This window comes from Mastigoproctus giganteus, chromosome 9 (genome assembly GCF_048544385.1).
Source record: "Mastigoproctus giganteus isolate SK-2022 chromosome 9, ASM4854438v1, whole genome shotgun sequence".
NCBI lineage: Eukaryota > Metazoa > Arthropoda > Arachnida > Uropygi > Thelyphonidae > Mastigoproctus > Mastigoproctus giganteus.
Window position 1 is genome coordinate 129508667 of NC_143583.1, and position 20516 is coordinate 129529182.

The 20516-nt window shown below is 38.8% G+C and overlaps 1 protein-coding gene across 2 annotated transcripts in view; it reads left to right on the plus strand.

Moving 5' to 3' along the window:
* Window positions 1-20516, plus strand: part of RnrL (Ribonucleoside diphosphate reductase large subunit) — a 206738-nt gene that overhangs the window by 136085 nt on the left and 50137 nt on the right. For both annotated transcript variants that reach the window (XM_090381486.1, XM_090381487.1), the window contains one exon: window positions 19814-19890. In XM_090381486.1, the coding sequence (XP_090237612.1) occupies window positions 19814-19890 (77 nt within the window). The remainder of the gene's footprint in view (window positions 1-19813; window positions 19891-20516) is intronic.

Here is a 20516-nt window from a genome sequence, read left to right on the forward strand (position 1 = left end):
TGAGATACCAGGTATTGCACTACTTCGATTAAATAATGCTTCTCTAATAGAGGAGACTACTTTTATTTATTCTCAGTGGTCACCACCACCACCACCAAGACGTATTTCGGAGCTTGTTGGCTCACTCATCGATGGGCGGGCAGGTACCCTGATAATGCAGACGTGCCATCATGGTTGCGAGGTTAATTCCACAATATGCCAAATGGTGAAGATAATGGTAATATATTGAAGACTAAATGCACAAGACATAATATGTTATGGGTAGACATTAACTATATAATATCGGTGTAAATACACCATAGTTGATTCATAAGTTTAACTACATAAGTAGTGTAATGGCATTGTTTGATTTTTATCTCATATTGTGGCTACCTTCACAACGAGATACCAGGTATCGCACTACTTCGAATAAATATTGTAGAATTACTTCACAACCATGATGGAACGTCTGAATTATCAAGGTACCTGCCCGCCAGCTGATGAGTGAGCCAACAAGCTCCAAAACACATCTTGGTGGTGCCCACTGAGAATAAATAACAGTAGTCTCCTCTACAAGAGAAGCCTTATTTATTCAAAGTAGTGCAATAACTTTGAATAAATAAGGTTTGTTATTCTGGTATCACATTGTGAAGGTAGCCACAATATGAGATAAAAATCAAACGATGCCATTACACTACTTATGTAGTTAAACTTATGGGTAAACTGTGGTGTATTTACACCAATATTATATAGATAATTATGAGTTTATGAAATGCAATTATAATGATGCCTTTTACACTACATACGTAGTTCAAATTTATGGGTAAACTATGGTGTATCTACACCAATATTATATAGATAATTATGAGCATATAAAAGTACATGCATGGTTTCGAAAAATTTACTTGAATCATCATGTTATATAGTAATATTAGTAATAGTAGTAGTACTGTTAAGGTTATACAGTATCAGTCAAAAAAAAAGTGCTACCCACCTTATCTTTCCATCCCCCTTTAATAATGTGTGTAATTCTTCCTTAAATTTATTAAACTACCTACTTCAACAACACCTGACATTAGTTTGTTGCAACAATCCCAGTGGCTCACATCTGGTGCGTATGGGCTTGGCACACCCAGGGTCCTAAGCTGGATATCATCATCATTCTTCTCTTTCTCGGTGATTCCCTTCTACTTTCTCTCTCTGGGTAAATTGGGTGTTTTTTTTTTTTTTTTTTTTTGCTTGTGCAGCAAAAACTTTGGCGTCCTTGCACCATATAGCTAATAATAATAATAATAATTACTCCTTGGCTGAAATCAGATTTTCGCACATTTACTGTTGCCATCCTTTTTCAATTTCGGTTTGTGTTCCCCCTTACATGCATTTTCTGAGAAACTGTTAGAATAACACATCATTAATTTTACTCAGTCCGTTTAAAGCCTTAAACACTTCAATCAGGGCTGCTCATAAGTGCATAGTTTCCAACAGCTGCAATTTTCAGAATCAGTCTTTTGTGGCAAGAGAGTACCTATTTGTGTTCTTGAATGAATCCATCCCAAGAGACCCATATTTCTTAAAATGAGACTTCCACACCTGTATGTAGTAATCAAGATGTGGTCTTACCATTGCCCTCTACAATAGAATAATTACCTCCTTGTCCATGCTGGCAGAGTTCTTGTATATCATTGAAAGGACCGTAATGAGCTGTTCTTGCTGCCTGTCTACACTGCTCAGACTGTACAGTTATCCACAATTTCAAGTGTGGTACTACCTAATTGATATGTTATTCTGGGATTATTGCTGCAGTAATATGCCTTGATTACTGTATTACCTGCTGTGCCAACATATTTTCTGCTTGGTATCATCTGAAAACTTAAGACATTAAGCCTCATATGCCTTCAACAATATCATTAATAAATATTGGGAACAACAATGTGCAAGAACTGAATTTTGCTCCACTAATAACATTAGTCCAAAACAGCAGTGCCCACTAATGGACATTCTCTGTCTTCTGCCACTCTACCATCCCTTTATCTGTAACAGTAACTTGCCATTAATCCACACTGGTTCAGTTTGTACAGCAGTCTTTTGTGTGTGTGGAACAGTGCCAAAAGCTTTACTGAAATTAATTGTGTAGAAAGGGGATGTAAAATGGTTTGTCATATGTATAGATTAAATGAAAACTAAGTACACTTTTATACTGTGCAAATGTATTTATTGAAGTGTTGCCACATCAATCTACATTTAAAATATTGGCAATGTTTCGGGGTTCTGCTGAACCCCATCTTTGGGCTGCCTCTGGAAATGTAAGAGAAATTGCATAAATATTATATAGTAGTACAAATGCTTTCGCAGAAGTTATTGTTGTAACAGCAAAGAGTGATAAAATAAGAAGGTAATTAATTTAGTATTTTTAATTACAAATTTGTAAGTCTAGACAGGTTACAGTATATTATTGCTAATGAAGGGGAAGAAAAAACTTTCTCTTAGCTGCCTTCATGTTAATCAGTTTGGTCATCTCAAGGTCTGTATACAGGAAACCCTGACATAGGCAAGGCACTCAATTTTAACTCATCACACCCATTTACATCTAAAATTACAGTCATCAGGTCCTCATAGTGTTACAGAAATGGCCATAACCAATACCGTAGCTGATTTCAACATCCATGAAAGCTGTCCTAATTATCAGCCATCCAAGCTCATCATATGTTCAGGATGTGGCACCATTATAGCCAAAGCTGCTAAGTATTACAATATATATATATATATATATATAAAAAAAAAAAAAAAAAAAGGTAAACTGCAGCCATTATCAATCCACTGCAGGATGGAAGCCTCCTCAACAATTCATGCTGAGGGAAACGGACCATAATCTGCCACGCTGGTCCAGTGCAGGTTGGCAGATCGACCGTATTTAGCAGTCAGGGGCTTGAACCCCCGCTCTCAAACCTCGACATTGCTGATGCAATTTCATGAAATGCCATCTCTCTCTGGTGATGAAGCATCTCGGCTCCTCATTTGGTTCATCTTGAGCTTCGTCAGCATTTTCTTCTTTCACTATCGCTGCCTGCAATAACGAAGAACTCATTGATTTGCAGTCAATGAATTCTTCGTTAGATAATTCCTTCTCGTCTTCCTCTATTAACTCTTCCATGTCTTTGGCAGCAACCTCCAAATTGATGTCTTGAAGTAGCTGTGCAACCTTTACCTTCATATGATTCGTCTTTTTTCAAATCCTTCAAAGCCTTTTACGTGCTGTGGGCATATTTTCTTCCATGTGCCATTTAAACAACTTTTAGTAATTTCCACCCAGGTCTTCTTAATGTTTAAGATGGTGTGGTAAATATTGTAAGATTTCCAAAAGTCTCTTAACATAATTTTTCTCACCATCTACTGCAGACAATGTCTGATCAAATGTTGTGTGTAAATAGTATGCTTTTTAATTGGAAATAACACCCTGATCCATAGGTTGCATGAGTGAAGTCGTGTTTTGAGGTAGAAATATGACTCTTGTGTTCGAATTGAAATCATCTAGATGCATAGGATGTCCAGAAGCATTATCTAATAGAAGCAAAATCTTGAAAGGAGCATCATTGTCTTTACAATATTTTTCAACCTCGGGAATGAAGCAGCATTTAAACCAATCCTCAAAGAGAGATATTGTTATCCATGCTCTCTGATTCGATCGGAAATGCATGGGTAGGGTGGCTTTATTGGTGCCCTTAAATGCACGAAGATTTCCAGAATGGTACACAAGCAGTGGTAGAGTAATCCATGCGTCGGACACCTACTATCATCCCTCTTTCAAAGTCGGTTAACTAACGTTTATCCATACAGACATTGAATTACCATCTACGTGAATGCAGTGCACCTGTATACCTACCTTTCAGTGTAATACTATAATATACAATTTTGTCCAAGAAATACCACAATTATTCCCGGTTACTTTCTCCACTGACAGTATTCTTAACTTCATTCCTTGTCCAAGTAGGCGCCTCCGTTACCAGGTGGGAAGGAGCAGCAGTGCGTAGCACACGCTTCTTGATTAGACTGGGGTTCGAGCCCGTCACCACCAAATACGGAGGATGAGGAAAGGTCAGGGAATGACCACCGCATTTCCCGGAGCAATATGGCCTTAGTTGCTAATGCTCCAAACAAAAAAAAAACAAACAGCCTTGTCCAAGCGAGACAATTTCAGGCCTAGCCATTTTACGCCAGCTGATGAACTCAAAAAAGGTGAAATGACTTCAAGGAAGAAAAGCCTGCTTTAGAGAAAGCAGGCTTTTCTTGATAGTGGCTAACTATACCCATGGATTGAGAAGCCTTTAAGAAACCCCTCTGGCTTCCAATAGGATTCAAAACAAGGCCAAAACTACAAATGGCAAACCAGTATACTGTTGTGGAAGACTTGTCTATGAATATCAAGGTTCTCATATACTTATATCGGTCTACAATGGGTAAATATCAAGTTTTTATACCAATGAAGAGATCCAGTTTAAGGTTTAGAACTAAACGGATGTCAAATGAACTAATGGGACTACAGAGAAGACAAATGCGTGAGATGATTATAAATTGTCAGAGGACATGGAATCCTACAGCAAGTACAAACTAGTTTGCAATCTTGTTACTAAAGTAATCTATAGTAGATTATGAGAATTTCTTGGCTGACAATGCAAAGAAAAGTAGCAAAATATTCTTTGCTTTTGTTAAAAACTGGAAGGAAAGGGGTGAACAACAATAGCCCTCTACATATGAATTGCATAGCTAATGATAATCCTGTTCAAATTACTGACAAAATATGAATAAATATTTTGTATCTATATTCACATGTGAAGAAATTTTCAGGGATGGGAACACCAGAAATACACAAAGTTATAACCAGGGGCTAAATGATTTTGTTATAACTGAGAAGAAAATGGAAGAAATTGCCGAAGCTAAAAATAAATAAGGTACTCGGGGCAGATGGGATCTATCCAGTTATAGTAAAGGAAGTAGCAAAAGATGTAAGCAAACACTTGACCATAATTATGAGAGCATCCCCAGATTCCCAGGAGGTTCCAATAGACTGGAAGTGTGCAAATGTCTCTCCTATTCCAAAGGAGGATCAATGGTGACGGGAGCAATTATAGACCTGTAAGCCTGGTTTCACTTCCATGGAAAATAATGGAGTCAGTGTTTAAAGAAGTGTTGTAGGATCATACAACATGGGTTTAAAGGAAGGGGATCCTCTCTGATCAGTCTTATTAGTTGCTATGATCCAGTAAGAAAGGGCCTGGATGCAAATAATAATTCTGACATATTTTAGTTCATACAGATTAAATGACAACTAAGTACACTTTTATACCATGTGACTGTATTTATTAAAGTGTTGCCACATCAGTCTACACTTAAAATACAGGAACTCCCTGACTTACGTAATACTCGACTTTGCGTAAGTTTATGCCGGCCGGTGCAAACTGAAAAAGATATGGAAACATATTTTGTTTCGTAGGGATAATGGAGATTCGTGAGAATATCATAATGTGAACCCAATAGCATTTTTTTTTTTTTTTTTTTTTTTATGTAATTCATTCCAAGTCCTTGGACGTTGAAAAGTTTGCTATATTACTAAGTTATTTATCTCTGTAAAATGTCATTTTTATAATGGAAATCGCACTGCACTTTCATCGTTATCATATGTTCCGTTATAAGAATCATTCTTGAATGCCTTTGTGATATTTTTCTTAAGCACGTTTGTGGAGGTCGTGACCAAAAAACAATAAAAACAATTTGCGCTTTCCGGTTTATTGGGCTTTTTTTCTTAGCACAATCTATTATAAACGGGTAGTAAAATCAATCTTACTGCATTTGCAATAATCCCGATAACTGGAATTCTGTAGGTTTTTACGTTATAGTATTCTGGTGGAATGTGTTCCCCTTCACCGAAATCTTCAATCATCTAAAAAATGAATTTTCAGAAACTTCTCTTCATTCCTATTTACTTATTACAATGATGAAGGGAAAGCGACCAACGGAAAGTGCAAGTGCTGGCAGTGCTAGGAAATGAAACAAAATTGATTTAAAAATGAAGATTATTAATTAAGAAGTACGAAGCAGGGCAAAGTTTGTCATCTATTGCACAGAATTAGGTCTCGCTGCTTCAACATTGATACTGTTTTAAGGGACAGTGCACGTATAAAAGAACATGTTAAAGGATCAACACATTCAAGATCAACAGTGATCACAAAACAGTGTTCAGGTGCTATATTGAAGATGGAAAAGCTATTAATAATAGGGATGGAAAATCAGATTCAGAAGCGAGTGCCCTTGAGTCCAATGACCATTCAAGCAAAAGCAAGAAGTATTTATGAAGATATTAAGGATAAGAACCCCAAGCCAAGTTCATGACAAGCAATCAATGGTTTAATAGGTTCCAACATCGTGCTGGTTTCCAAAACATTAAAGTATGGAGTGAAGTTGCCAGAGCCGATTCTGCAGCTACAGAGAAATTTTGTGATGTGTTGGAAAAAATTATTGATGAAGGCTGCTATTCAACGCAGCAAATTTTTAACGTTGATGAGATAAAGAGATAGAGGTGGTAGAAAAAATTGTACCATCCCCATTCGACAGTATCAGGAGTGTATCAGGAATATGCCATTTCCAGAATAACATCTCATCGTAGGTAGGCGCCTCCGTAGCCAGGTGGGAAGGAGCAGCAGTGCGTAGCACACGCTTCTTGATTGACCGGGGTTCGAGCCCGTCACCACCAAATACGCAGGATGCGGAAAGGTCAGAGAATGACCACCGCATATCCCGGAGCAATATGGCCTTAGTTGCTAATGCTCCTAAAAACCAGATAACAAACAAAGAAACGAATAACATCTCATCGTAGGTGGATAAAGGTGGTGCATGGACGTGGCCATCAATGTCTCTTTGCATCGTTTTAGCCAACTGGAGAGCAACAGTTGCACAAATCACTGCCGACTTCAACTATGAAGGTGCCAGAAACGTCTCTACCAAGACCATCAGACGATTATTGGCCGCAATAGGTTATGGGAGCCGCTGACCCACCAGAGTCCCATTGATAACACCGCAACACAGGTATCTACACCTCAAATGGGCCAAAGAATATCTGCACTGGACCTTGGATGATTGGAGACAGGTCCGATGAGTCCCGTTTCCAGTTATTTCGAGTGGACAGGAGGGTACATGTCTGGCAGAAACTGCACGAAGCTATGCACCTGTCATGTCAAGGAACTGTTCACGTAGGTGGACGGTCGTTAATGGTCTGGGGAATGTTTGACTAGCACAGGTTGGGACCTCTGGTACATCTAGATGCATCTCTGAGTGGTCTGTGTTATGTGTTCATCCTTGCAGGCCATCTACCAAATACGGAGGATGCGGAAAGGTCAGGGAATGACCACCGCATATCCTGGAGCAATATGGCCTTAGTTGCTAATGCTCCTAAAAATCAAATAACAAACAAACAAGCAGGTCATCTACATCCCTTCATGTACCCACAGGGCAGTCAGCAGGACAATGCGCCTCTCCACAGAGCCATAGTGACTAGAACATGGTTAAAATTGCATTACACAGATTTTACCACCATGGAATGGCCTCCCCATTTACCAGACACGAACCCTGTGGAGCATCTTTGGGATGCTGTGGAAAGGTCCATTTGAGCTTTGGATCCTCCACCCAGGAATGTAACAGAATTATGGACAGTGGTGCAGCAAGCATGGATGGAAATACCTGTGGAATGCTTTCGTGAACTAGTGGATTCAACGCCTTGCCGTGTGATTGTCCTTATCCGGGCAAAAGGTGGGCCTTCCCGTTACTAGGTAGGTAACATGATTTCTGTACGAGATAGTATCGCTATGACTTCATGTTTGCAGTACATAATATACTATATTATATATTTTAACTTAGTAAACTTTATATTTATGCTTTTTACCCTTTGGCTTGTGGTTTACATCAAAAATGGTGATACATGTTTCTGTTTTGCTTGCAATCCTGGCCATTGACACCTGACAAGAGGCTAGTTTTTTTTTTTTTACTTTAATATAATAAAATATAGTATACTACAGGGTTAGCATTAGCAAGGGCACATGAAGCAAGAAAGCAAGCTTATATAGCATCAGCCAAAAAACCACCCCCTTCTCATTTCACCCATCCACTCCCTCCAAATGTTTCTCTAGTTCTGCCTTGAATCTGTTTAAGCTATCAACTTCTACTGTTGTTGTTATTTGGTTTTTAGGGGCATTAGCAACTAAGGCCATATTGCTCCGGCATATGCAGTGGTCATTCCCTGACCTTCCTGCATCCTCCGTATTTGGTGGTCACCAGCTCGAACACCAGTCTAATCAAGAAGTGCTATGCACTGCTGCTCCTGCCCACTCGGCTACGGAGGTGCCTCAACTTCTACAAAAACAGATGGAAGTTTGTTCCAGCAATCAACCACCTGCTGGCTAAAGGCAAACTTCCGAACATCTATCCTACAACTGTCTTTCCTCACTTTGAATTTATGCCCTTTAAGGAAATTATTCTGAGCAAGAGGAAGAGTCCCATCAGCATTGAGCATGCTCAAACCATTCAAGGCTTTATACACCTCAATCAGATCACCTCGCAGGTGCCTAGTCTCCAGACGCTGTAATTTGCAAAACTTAAGCCTTTCTTCATAAGAGCAACCCTTTGTTCAATTCACTAATCTTGTTGCGCTTCTCTGTACTCGTTTCAACAACTCTACATCCTTCTTAAAATGAGGCCTCCAGACCTGTATAAAGTACTCAAGGTGTGGCCATGACCATTGCCTTATACAAGGGGATAATCACCTCTTTATCCCTGCTAGAAAAATTCCTGTATATCATTTTCAAGACACCATGAGCTACTCTTGCAGACTGTCTGCACAGCTCAGAAAACTTCATATCTGCCTGCACAATTACCCCCAGGTCCTTTTCACTCTCTACCACTGTCAGTGTAGTACCACACAGTTGATACATTATTCTGGGGTTACTGCTTCCCATATGCAGTACTTTACAATTGTCAATGTTAAACTTCAGTTGCCACCTCTCAGCCCATCTGATTAACTTTTCTAGATCCTGTTGCAGCAACGTACTGTCATTGGTGTCATTAGCAACCCTGCCAACCTTTGTATTGTCTGCAAACTTGGACATTAAGTCCCATATACCATCATCAATATCATTAATGAATACAGAAAACAACAATGGAACCAACACTAAACCCTGGGGGAATCTCCACTAATAATATTGGTCCATGAAGAGCAGTGTCCATTGATTACCACTCTTTGTCTTCTCCCACTCAACCATCACTTTATCCATAGCAGCAGTTTGCCTCCAGTGCCAAACTGCTCCAATTTGTGCAGCAGTCTTCCATCTGTGACAGTATGAAAAGCCTTTCTAAGACAGTATGAAAAGCCTTTCTTTCCTTGGAACAGAAGTTAAACTTCTGTTCCAAGGAAATTAATGGAAGCCCTGGTTAAAGAAGCATTGCAGGATCATCTAGACAAGATTTCAGTTATAGCTCAGACACAGCATTGGTTTGTTAAGGGGAAGCCTTGTCTGACCAATTTGATTGGATACTATGATGTAGTCAGAAAGGAACCAATCAAATTGGTCAGACAAGGCTTCCCCTTAACAAACCAATGCTGTGTCTGAGCTATAACTGAAATCTTGTCTAGATGATCCTGCAATGCTTCTTTAACCAGGGCTTCCATTAATTTCCTTGGAACAGAAGTTAAACTAACAGGTCTGTAATTACCTGTGTCTCCCTTTGATCCTACTTTGTGGATTGGGGTCACATTTGCACATTTCCAGTCCATGGGTACCTCCCCTGAGTCCAAGGAAGCTCTCATAATTATGGCTAAGGGTTTGCTTACTTCCTTTGCTGCCTCCTTTAATATAACTGGATAGATTCCATACACCCCAGGTGCCTTTCTTATGTTTATCTTCAACAATTTCTCCACTTTACTCTCAGTTATTACAAGATTATCTAGCTTACTGCTAGAGTTTAACTCACTCCCCTCCCTGAATAACTCCTCATGTGTGAATGTAGATGCAAAATATTCATTTAGTTTGTTAGCTACCTGAACAGAATCATCAGCAGTTGAACCATCAATATCAAGTGGACCAATCTGATTCATCCCCTTCCTTCCAGAGTTTACATAAGTAAAGAACTCTTTGCTGTTTTTCTTTGCATCTGTTGCCAAAGATTTCTTGTAATCTGCCTTTGCCTGCTTAACCTGCTTTGTGACTTGGTTACAGACCAGCTTATATCTATCATAGGCTTCTGTGTCACTTGTTAATTTATGTATTCCATGCTTTTTTATTCTCTGCAACATGTCTAATCAGTTCATCTGACATCCATTTAGGCCTAAATCTTGAACAGTATTTCTTAGTTGGTATGAAAAGCCTAGTAGCTTCCAAGATTATTTCTTTGAATGCTTTCCCATTTTAAATTTGCTGTTGGTAACATCATCAGTTGGTCCCACCGTATAGAATTTAAATACTGTCTCAGACCACCGTAGTCACCTTTATGAAAGCAAAAACCCTTCCCTTTACCCCTGATGGTAGTTACCTTTTTGAGTAAATTGCACTTCAGCACACTGTGATCACTGCCACCTAGTGGTTCCTTTATCTGTAGATTCTTAATGCATGAAGAATCACTACTGATAATCAGATCAAGAGTATTACTCCCTCTAGTTGCCTCTCGAACATGCTGCTGTAGAAAACAATCATCCAATAAATCCACAAAAGCTTTGCTTGTGTGTGAGTGACCAACCCACAAATTCCAGTCAATCGCTGGAAAATTAAAATGCCTGTGTTTCACGTAAAACCGGCCCCAGTCACTGGCAGCATAATTAGAGAAATCTAGACAGGAATAAAATGAGAGAAATAAAAAAAAAAACAGTCAAAAGAAACTATTTATTCTCTCCAAATGTACACGCATTTATAAGATGCTGGGAATGATGTCCTTGTGCATCTATACACTTTTGTGCGCGTGTAATCGTATTCAAGGTGATCCAATGCAAAACAGTGATTTGGATAGCCTCGATATTTCTTTGAATGCTGTCCTTTAGTTCATTTATTGCATGGAGGTTGTACTCATACACTCTTCCTTTCAAATATCCCCACAGGTAAAAGTCACATGAAGACAAATCTGAAGAATGTGGAGGCCACAACCCTTTGCCAACTCTGCATTCCTCTGTGAAACTGTCATGAACACAGGCCAGTGATTCATGAGATGTGTGCTGCCATTCTGTTGAAAATATCAGTTTTCATGCTCTTCTGTTAACTGAGTGTATAAGTTGTTAAAATTCTGAAGATAAACTGCTGTGCCCACTGTAGTGGGCACAGCAGAAAAACCTGAAAAACAAGATGCATGGTATTTCAGAGACTGCTGGGAGCCATTGCGGTACAAGTAAACACATGGGTTGTGTTAGGGTAGCTAAGAATAGAAACAGGTGCAGGTATACTTGCGTGTACACCAATGCTAGGAGTTTAGTAAATAAATTTGATGAATTTGAGGTATTGCTCAAAACATCAAAGGCAGATATTGTTGGGATATCAGAGACGTGGTGTCACACAGATATAAGGGATGCAGAACTGCAATTTGGGGAGTACAACGTCTACAGAAAGGATAGACAGGATAGGAAGGGGGGAGGGGTTATGCTATTAGTTAAGAAACACATAAAAACCAAGGAAGTGAAGCCAGTCGACATTGCCGGACAGTGCAGTGTTGAATCAGTTTGGTGTGACATAAGCATTGGTAGATCAAAATTGAGAGTAGGAGTGTGCTATAGGCCTAATGACTGATGAGTATAATAAGGAACTGTACAGGGAAATAGAGTGGGCCAGTAAATCAGAGAGTCTTATAATGGGAGATTTTAATTTCCCAGATATTGACTGGAATTTGGGGGCTGGTTACTCACACACTAGCAGGGCTTTTGTGGATTTATTGGATGATTGTTTTCTACATCAGCATGTTCGGGAGGCAACTAGAGGGAGTAATACTCTTGATTTGATTATCAGCAGTGATTCTTCATGCATTAAGAATCTGCAGATAAATGAACCACTAGGTGGCAGTGATCACAGTGTGCTGAAGTGGGATTTACTCAAAGAGGTAACTACCATTAGGGGTAAAGGGAAGGGTTATTGCTTCCGTAAAGGCGACTACGATGGACTGAGACAGTATTTAAATTCTATACAGTGGGACCAACTGATGATGTTACCAACAGCAAATTCAAAATGGGAAGCATTCAAAGAACTTGTCTTGGAAGCTACTAGGCTTTACATACCAACTAAGAAATATTGTTCAAGGTTTAGGCCAAAATGGATGTCAGATGAACTAATGAGGCACATGGCAGAGAAGAAAAATGCAATGGTTACTTACAAATTAACACATGACACAGAAGCCTATGATAGATACAAGTTGATATGCAACCAAGTTACAAAGGAGGTTAGGCAGGCGAAGGCAGATTATGAGAAATCCTTGGCAAGGGATGCAAAGAAAAACAGCAAAGAGTTCTTTACTTATGTAAACTCTAGAAGGAAGGGGATGAATCAGATTGGTCCACTTGATATTGATGGGTCAACTGTTGATGATCCTGCTCAGGTAGCTAACAAACTAAATGAATATTTTGCATCGACATTCACACATGAGGAGTTATTCAGCAAGGGGAATGCCAGAGGTGTATTCAACTCTAGCAGTAAGCTACAGAATCTTGAAATAACTGGGAGTAAAGTGGAGGAGAAACTGTTGAAAATAAACACAAGAAAGGCACCTGGGGTGGATGGGATCTATCCAGTTATATTAAAGGAGGCAGCAAAGGAAGTAAGCAAACCCTTAGCCATAATTATGAGAGCTTCCTTGGACTCAGGGGAAGTACCCACAGACTGGATATGTGCAAATGTAACCCCAATTCACAAAGGAGGATCAAAGGCTGACACAAGTAATTATAGACCTGTGAGCTTAACTTCTGTTCCAGGAAAATTAATGGAGGCACTGGTTAAAGAAGCACTGCAGGATCCTTTAGACAAGACTTCAGTTATAGCTCAGACACAGCATGGTTTTGTTAAGGGGAAGTCTTGCCTGACCAACTTGATTGGATACTATGATGCAGTCACAAAAGAACTGGATGCAGGGAATAACTTTGATATTATATACTTGGATCTTAGAAAGGCTTTTGATACTGTTGCACATGGAAGACTGCTACACAAATTGGAGCAGTGTGACATTGGAGGCAAATTGCTGCTATGGATAAAGGGGTGGTTGAGGGGGAGAAGACAGAGAGTGGTCATCAATGGACACTGCTCATCGTGGACTAATGTTATTAGTGGAGTCCCTCAGGGCTCAGTGTTGGGTCCATTATTGTTTTCTGTATTTATAAATGATATTGATGATGGTATATCAAGCTTAATGTCCAAGTTTGCAGATGATACAAAGGTTGGCAGGGTTGTCAAGGACACTACTGATACTATGCTGCTGCAACAGGATCTGGAAAGGTTAAGCAGATGGGCTGAGAGGTGGCAAATGAAGTTTAACATTGACAAATGTAAAGTACTACACATGGGAAACAGCAACCCCAGAGCAACGTATCAACTCTGTGGTACTACACTGACAGTGGTAGAGAATGAAAGGGACTTGGGGGTGGTTGTGCAGGCAGATATGAAGTTCTCTGAGCAGTGCAGACGGGCTGCAAGAGTAGCTCATGGAGTATTGTCAATGATATACAGGAATTTTTCCAGCAGGAATAAGGAGGTGATTATTCCATTGTATAAGGCAATGGTCAGGCCACACCTAGAGTACTGTATACAGGTCTGGAGGCCTCATTTCAAGAAGGATGTAGAGCTGCTGGAACGAGTACAGAGAAGGGCAACAAGATTAGTGAATGGAACAAAGGGGTGCTCTTATGAAGAAAGGCTTAAGTTTTGCAAATTACAGTGTCTGGAGACTAGGCACCAGCGAGGTGATCTGATAGAGGTGTATAAAGCCTTGAATGGTTTAAGCATGCTCAATGCTGATAGGATTCTTCCTCTAGCTCAGAAAAATCACCTGAGAGGGCATATATTCAAATTGAGGAAAGACGGATGTAGGATAGACGTGCGGAAATTTGCCTTTAGCCAGCGGGTGGTTGGTTGGTGGAACAGACTTCTATCCCTTGTAGTGGAGGTTGATAGCCTAAATAAGTTTAAGGCTCAGCTGGACAGGTATTTTGAACGAACAGAGGGGTGAAGTGGAAGTGGGTTTTTTTTTTTTTTTTTTTTTTGGCTGATGCTGCATAAGCTTGCTTTCTTGCATCAAATGCCTCTACTAATGCTAATGTAGTGTCAAAAAATATTGAACTGACAATTCGATTTCCAGAAACTGCACACCATACCCCTATTTATTGGTTGTGAAGCAGTTTCCAATGTAGGTTGTTAGAATTTTCGGCACACCAGTATCGAGTGTTATGAGAATTCACATGACCAGAAAGATGGATCCATGCCTCATCCTCATGAAATAAAGCAGTGGGTAGAGTTCACTGTCTGCAATCTTGTTAAGGAGCCACTCGCAATAATTCAGATGCTTTGCTGCATCAGGTGGCAGTAATTCTTGGACACATGTGACGTGATAGGGTTTCAATTTCAAGTGATGAAGTACACGAAAATCAGAAGTTGGTTTCACTCCAGTTTGTTGTGACAGATTCCTGATAGATTTTCCAGGGCTAGCTTTTGAATGCTCAATACCGCCTCTGGAGTCCTAACAGAAAGTAGACAGAGTAAACTGAATAGTACTCTTAGCTGGGATGGTAACAATAGGAAATTTCTCAAACAATCCTGTGTTTTCTTAAGAGGCACCTCCATAGCCAGGTGTGGCAGGAGCGGCAGTTCACAGCACACGCTTCTTGATTAGACTGGGGTTCGAGCCCGTGACCACCAAATACGTAAGATGCGGAAAGGGCAGGAAACGACCACCGCATATCCCCAGAGCAATATGACCTTAGTTGCTAATGCTCCTAAAAACCAAATAACAACAACAACATTCTTAAAAGAGCCAGTGCATACATAGGCTTCCACTATACATATCCTTTCTCGCACAGGATATGGCATTCGTGACAATACTCTCACACACCTATCACTTACGAGCACCAAACGCCGACTGTATGTTGAGCAACAGAAACTGAAATGATTTGCTAAAATTCAGTCTTTGAACAACTTCATGCGGGTGTTGCCCAAAAAGGAATATCACATCTGTATGAGGTGGGCCGGTTTTACATGGAACACCTTGCATATAGTATATGTAAAATTGTCTGTAGTATAACTATACATAATTATAATTTATTAAATAACATTAAAAATCAGTTATACAATTTGCTTAGGTCTACAATTCAACTCCATACATATTAGGCTGATATACACTTGGAATCCAGTTGGAAACCAGTACAGCGTTACTTTTTTTAAGCCTGAATATCTTTTTTGAAAAATGTATACACATACAGGAAGGTTTCAGCATTTTATTCACACAGATTTACATGGAATGAACAAAACAGTGGAAACACCTGATGTGAAAGTAGTAGTTTATGTAACTACTACTGCTGAGTAACATTCATGAACATGCAGCAATGATTTTCCGTTTTGTTTCTTCTTGCAAGTAGTACTGTGAAGGAATGACAATAAAAGCTTATGTCTGTTTAGAGGTGCTATAAAAACGTATATGAAGAAACTGACTGACCTGTCTGAATTCCAAATAAGTCAAATTGTTTGGCACATTTAGCAGGAGCATCAGTGACTAAAAGTGCTGGTGTTTATTTATTTTTTTTTTTTAATGTATCAAAAGTGATGTCTGCATTCACTAAGTAGTATTCAGAAACAAAATCTGATAGGACAGATTGTAGCTGACTGAAAGAGGCTACTGGACACCAAAAAGGACTGCAGCCCAAAAACAAAACTACTGCCTCAAAAATAACTGCAAAACTTAATGCGAGTCTTCGCAATCCAGTTTCTGGCAAAACAGTTTGGTGAGAACTTCATAAAGCTGAAATTTATGGGCAGAGTTGCTGTTGCCAAGCCACTTGTCACTGATGGTAATGCTAGAAAGAGGCTGTAGTGGTGTCTGGTGCACAAAAACTGAACACTTGATTGGAAATATCATATTTTCAGACCAATCATCACAACTTTTCCAACATCAGGAAGAGTTTCCATTTAGCAAATGTCAAAGGTAGCACAACATCCTGACTGTTGTGTCAATTGTCAAATATGGAAAAGGGTCGGTGGTGGTTTGGGCAGCAATATATTGGTATTCTTTAGGTCCTATCATTACCCCGAACAGGCTAAATAACTGCTATTATTTACCTTCATATGGGTGACCAGGGTGACCAGGTTCATCCGTGGTGCAAACGTTTTCCACAAACTATACCATTTTTCAAGATGATAATGCTCTAATACACACAACCAGGTGTATCCAGTCTTTGAAGGGCATGAAACTGTAGCTAACCATGGTCTGCACAATCACAGGATTTTAATGTTAGCTTGAAATGTTCTTCCACAAAGAAAGGTGCAGTATTCCTCTTGATATAGTTCGAGGTTTGTTTGAATATTCCATGTAAAATACAAGATGTTTTAAAAGCAAAGGGTGGCCCAACACCATATTAGTGCATAATTGTAACTCTTATCATTGGTTTTTCCATTATTTTGTCTACCTCCTGTACATTGCTATGAAATATTGTTTTAAATCTGATCTAGAAACAGAAATTTGGTATTTAATTAGTACATTTACTAAGAGAAATATCTGTCTCTCTGTGGGATATCTACCCAGTTAATAGAGGCCATGTAGCTTCTTAAGCCGTCATAATTTCCTTTCTTGAAAATATACCCACTCCTTTGCCTTTAGCCTTTAACTACAGCAACCTCTCTCTTCATCGTCCACCATAGAACTCCATGATCACTTCCTGCTACTGGTTCCTGTACTGTCAGCCCTATTATGTCATCTGGTTCATGGGTGATGATGAGACCTTGAGTATGCTTTTCCCTAGTACTTTCCCTGACATGTTGATACAAATAGCAATCATCTAGGTGATTTAAAAAATTTGTCCCCCATGTGGAGTTTCCTTCCCATTTGCTCTTATCAGTTAGAGGCAAATTAAAATCACCCATAATAAGACATTCACTCTTACTTGCCCATTCCATCTGCATGTAGAGGCTCTCATCATAATCTTCACAATCACCTGGCCTGTAGATTACTCCTACTCCCGTTATACTTTTGCTTCCAACAGTCATGCCATACAGATCCTGTACTAGCATGCAAAACGTCTGAATTCGGGAAAGCTTTCATTGCGCTCAGGCTGCTTTTGATAAGGAGCATAACCCCACCACCCCTTCTATCTTCCCTATCCTTCCTAAATACATTATACATACTGTACTGAAACTCATCATCCCCTATCTCCTGGTGGCACCACGTTTCTGTAAGTCCTATTATGTCAGCGTTACTTGTCTTAACCAGCAGTTCAAATTCATTCATTTTATTGACGACACTTCTGACATTACTGTATAAACAATTAAGACTTAGTGGTCTTGTATAGTTAATTACCCTGATACATCCCTTAAAGTTATTTAAGCTTAGTTCCCTGCCATTAGCTGCCTGCTCATTTGAAACATTTCTGCCCTCAGAATATCTTGCTGATATGTTTTGTTATGGTAACAAACAAGAACCCTTGAGGTATGTGCAAGTGTTACTTTGACCAATATTATCAGATAAACACATCTACTATATTACCCTTATCCCCCCCCCAAACTAGCAGTTTCCCTGAACCTTTAGGGTATCCTCAGTAATACTTCCAAAAACTCTTGCAGCAGCTTTGTTTAAATGTATCCCATCTCTACAAAACAGATATTTTCTACCTACAAGTGCAGGCCAATCTGATAGAAATTTCCCCCCAAAAGCCATGCAGAGTCTTTCAGGTCTTAAGTTAATCCACAAGGCTTTCAGCATATAATCCCTCCTATCGCGCATAGACATTGTGACCTAACTTGCAGCATTAAGTCCTCTGAGCCAGAGTAGTTTGCACTTGGTTATTCTGTTCTGGGGCTTTAATCGGGAGTGCATCACTTGGTAGGATACTAGTCTTGAGTCCCTGACGAGCTAACAGATACATTATCCTTGAGGGCAAGCACCTGTTTTTCCAGTGCACTCCTTACAACAGTGACAAATAAAAGAATCTCCAAGTGGGCTAGGATTATCCACTAGGTCAACCTTAGAATACATGCCACAGGTTCTGCAAAGGATAAAATCATGACTCACTTGGAATTGCCATCGACTATTTCTGTATGAGTCATGCTACCCAAGGCGCCTCCGTAGCCAGGTGGGAAGGAGCAGCAGCAGTGCGTGCACACGCTTCTTGATTAGACCGGGGTTCAAGCCCGTCACCACCAAATACGGAGGATGCGGAAAGGTCAGGGAATGACCACCGCATATCCTGGAGCAATAGGTGTTTCAGATACCCTTGTGCCATACCTGAATCCAGGACAGAACAGCAGTAGTAAGCTGTCTCAGTGAAGTTAACAGTACAACAGAGGAAACACCCAGATGCCTTTAACATCCCAAAAGGTAAAAATCTAAACACTGTAAGAAATATTTCATTTAAATTAAACTTGGATGGTAACAAAGAATCTATTTCAGCCTGAGATGATCAAGGAAGTTTAAGAACCAGTGACAAAAAAGAATCAGGATGACTTCTAAAGAACCTTTCAGAAGAACCCTGTGAAGGAATAAAGCTTCCTCAAAAAAAAAACAATAGTGTGAAGCCATCATGTGTTATATTCCAAACATCCACTTCATTTCACTTCAGGAATACCTCAGACATGGACATCCTCTTGGAAATAAAGAATGGAAAATCCCATTACTCAATAAAGAGTAATATGAATGTTGTCACAACCTTTTATCACTGCTAAATAAAACTCATGGTGTGATGTTATAGCATAAGGTGTACTTTGGTTTCATTAAATAAATTGTTTCTGTGCATAGAAGTGCTGTTCTTTAGTTAACCAATATGTACGTCTCACTGTGAAATTTGTTAAGATACAGTAAACCCTCGGATTTCGGATTTAACAGATGGACAAATAATAATACAGTAATGTACATATTAATTACCATATATTTTTTTTTAGGTTATGCAAAACTTCAGTGTTGTTATTAATTAAAAATTAATAATAATTACCTATTTCCATTATTATTTTGATAATTATCTACTTTTATTTTTATAATCAAATTCAGGGAATTGTTTTTTATTCTTTCTGAAAACGTGTTCAAATAACTGTTTTCCCAGATAACAGATAAGAGCAGGCTGTGACTTGCGAGCTGAACATGACTTGGGACACTAAATTTCAGGTCTACCGACTTGCTTTGTTTCTGTCTCAGTCTGCCTCAAGCTATCGTGCGGTCAGATTGTATATGGAGTGTTTCTGTGATTTCTGAATTGTGACTATTTCTTAAATAATTTTGCAATCCTTTCAATTTAAAATGGCATCAAGTGATAGAGGAGTTAAAAGAACACGTGTGAACTTAAATGTGGCACAGAAATTAGAAGAAGGCGTCTCAGTAGCACGTATTTGTCAAATTTACGGTGTAAAAAAACAAACTGTTTCTGATATCCATAAATCAAAGACCAAATTGCAACATTTTCTTTAAAATACAGTGTTGATAGCTCTAAATGTGGTTCTGCAGAGGGGAGTAGAAAACACATGAAAGTTGTGCAATATAAAAACTTATTATATTACATATTCTTTATTATAATTTAATAATTTTATATTGTACAGTTGGAATTCTTATATCATGTATTGAATTTCATTATTTTCATAATTTTCAGATCCTACAGTATGATATGTGGAATGTCTCTCCTACTGACATGTGGGATTGGTTATCATTAAAAGAAAAAATTGCAAAGTAAGTTTTATATTTAAAAATATATACAATGGACCCCACCCCACCACTTTATGATTGGTTCGTATTTACAATGGGCATTCCATTCACTATACGATATGTGGTAAGCACTGGTTATTGTGATCCCATTTGTGAATTGAATTTTAATTCTATTAAACAATGATTCTGATAAGCGAAAATAGGAGGAATATTATCTGCAGTAAAGGTATAAATCACAAATTTACGCTTTATTACTTTGCTAATTAACCCAATTAAATGGTACATGAAAATCGGAAAAATATTTTCCACAGGTTAGCAAAATAAAAATCAATTTAAGCTTATACGTATGTAGCTTAATTACTATTGTAATGTGTACATGCTAACTAATTGATATTTCTGTTCACTGACATTTTTTTATTTATTTATTTTATTATTATTATTATTTTTTGTTGTTGTAAAATTTAAATCAGTAAAAAAAATAAGCAATCAATAACAAAGAACACGGCGGGTAAAATTACAACTAACACTATATATGCAAGTGAGATACAGAGTAACAAGTTTACGAAAATTAAGAAATAGGAATGAAGAGGAGATTATGAAAATTTATTTATTTTTTATATGATTGAAGATTCCAATTAGGGGGAAAACAC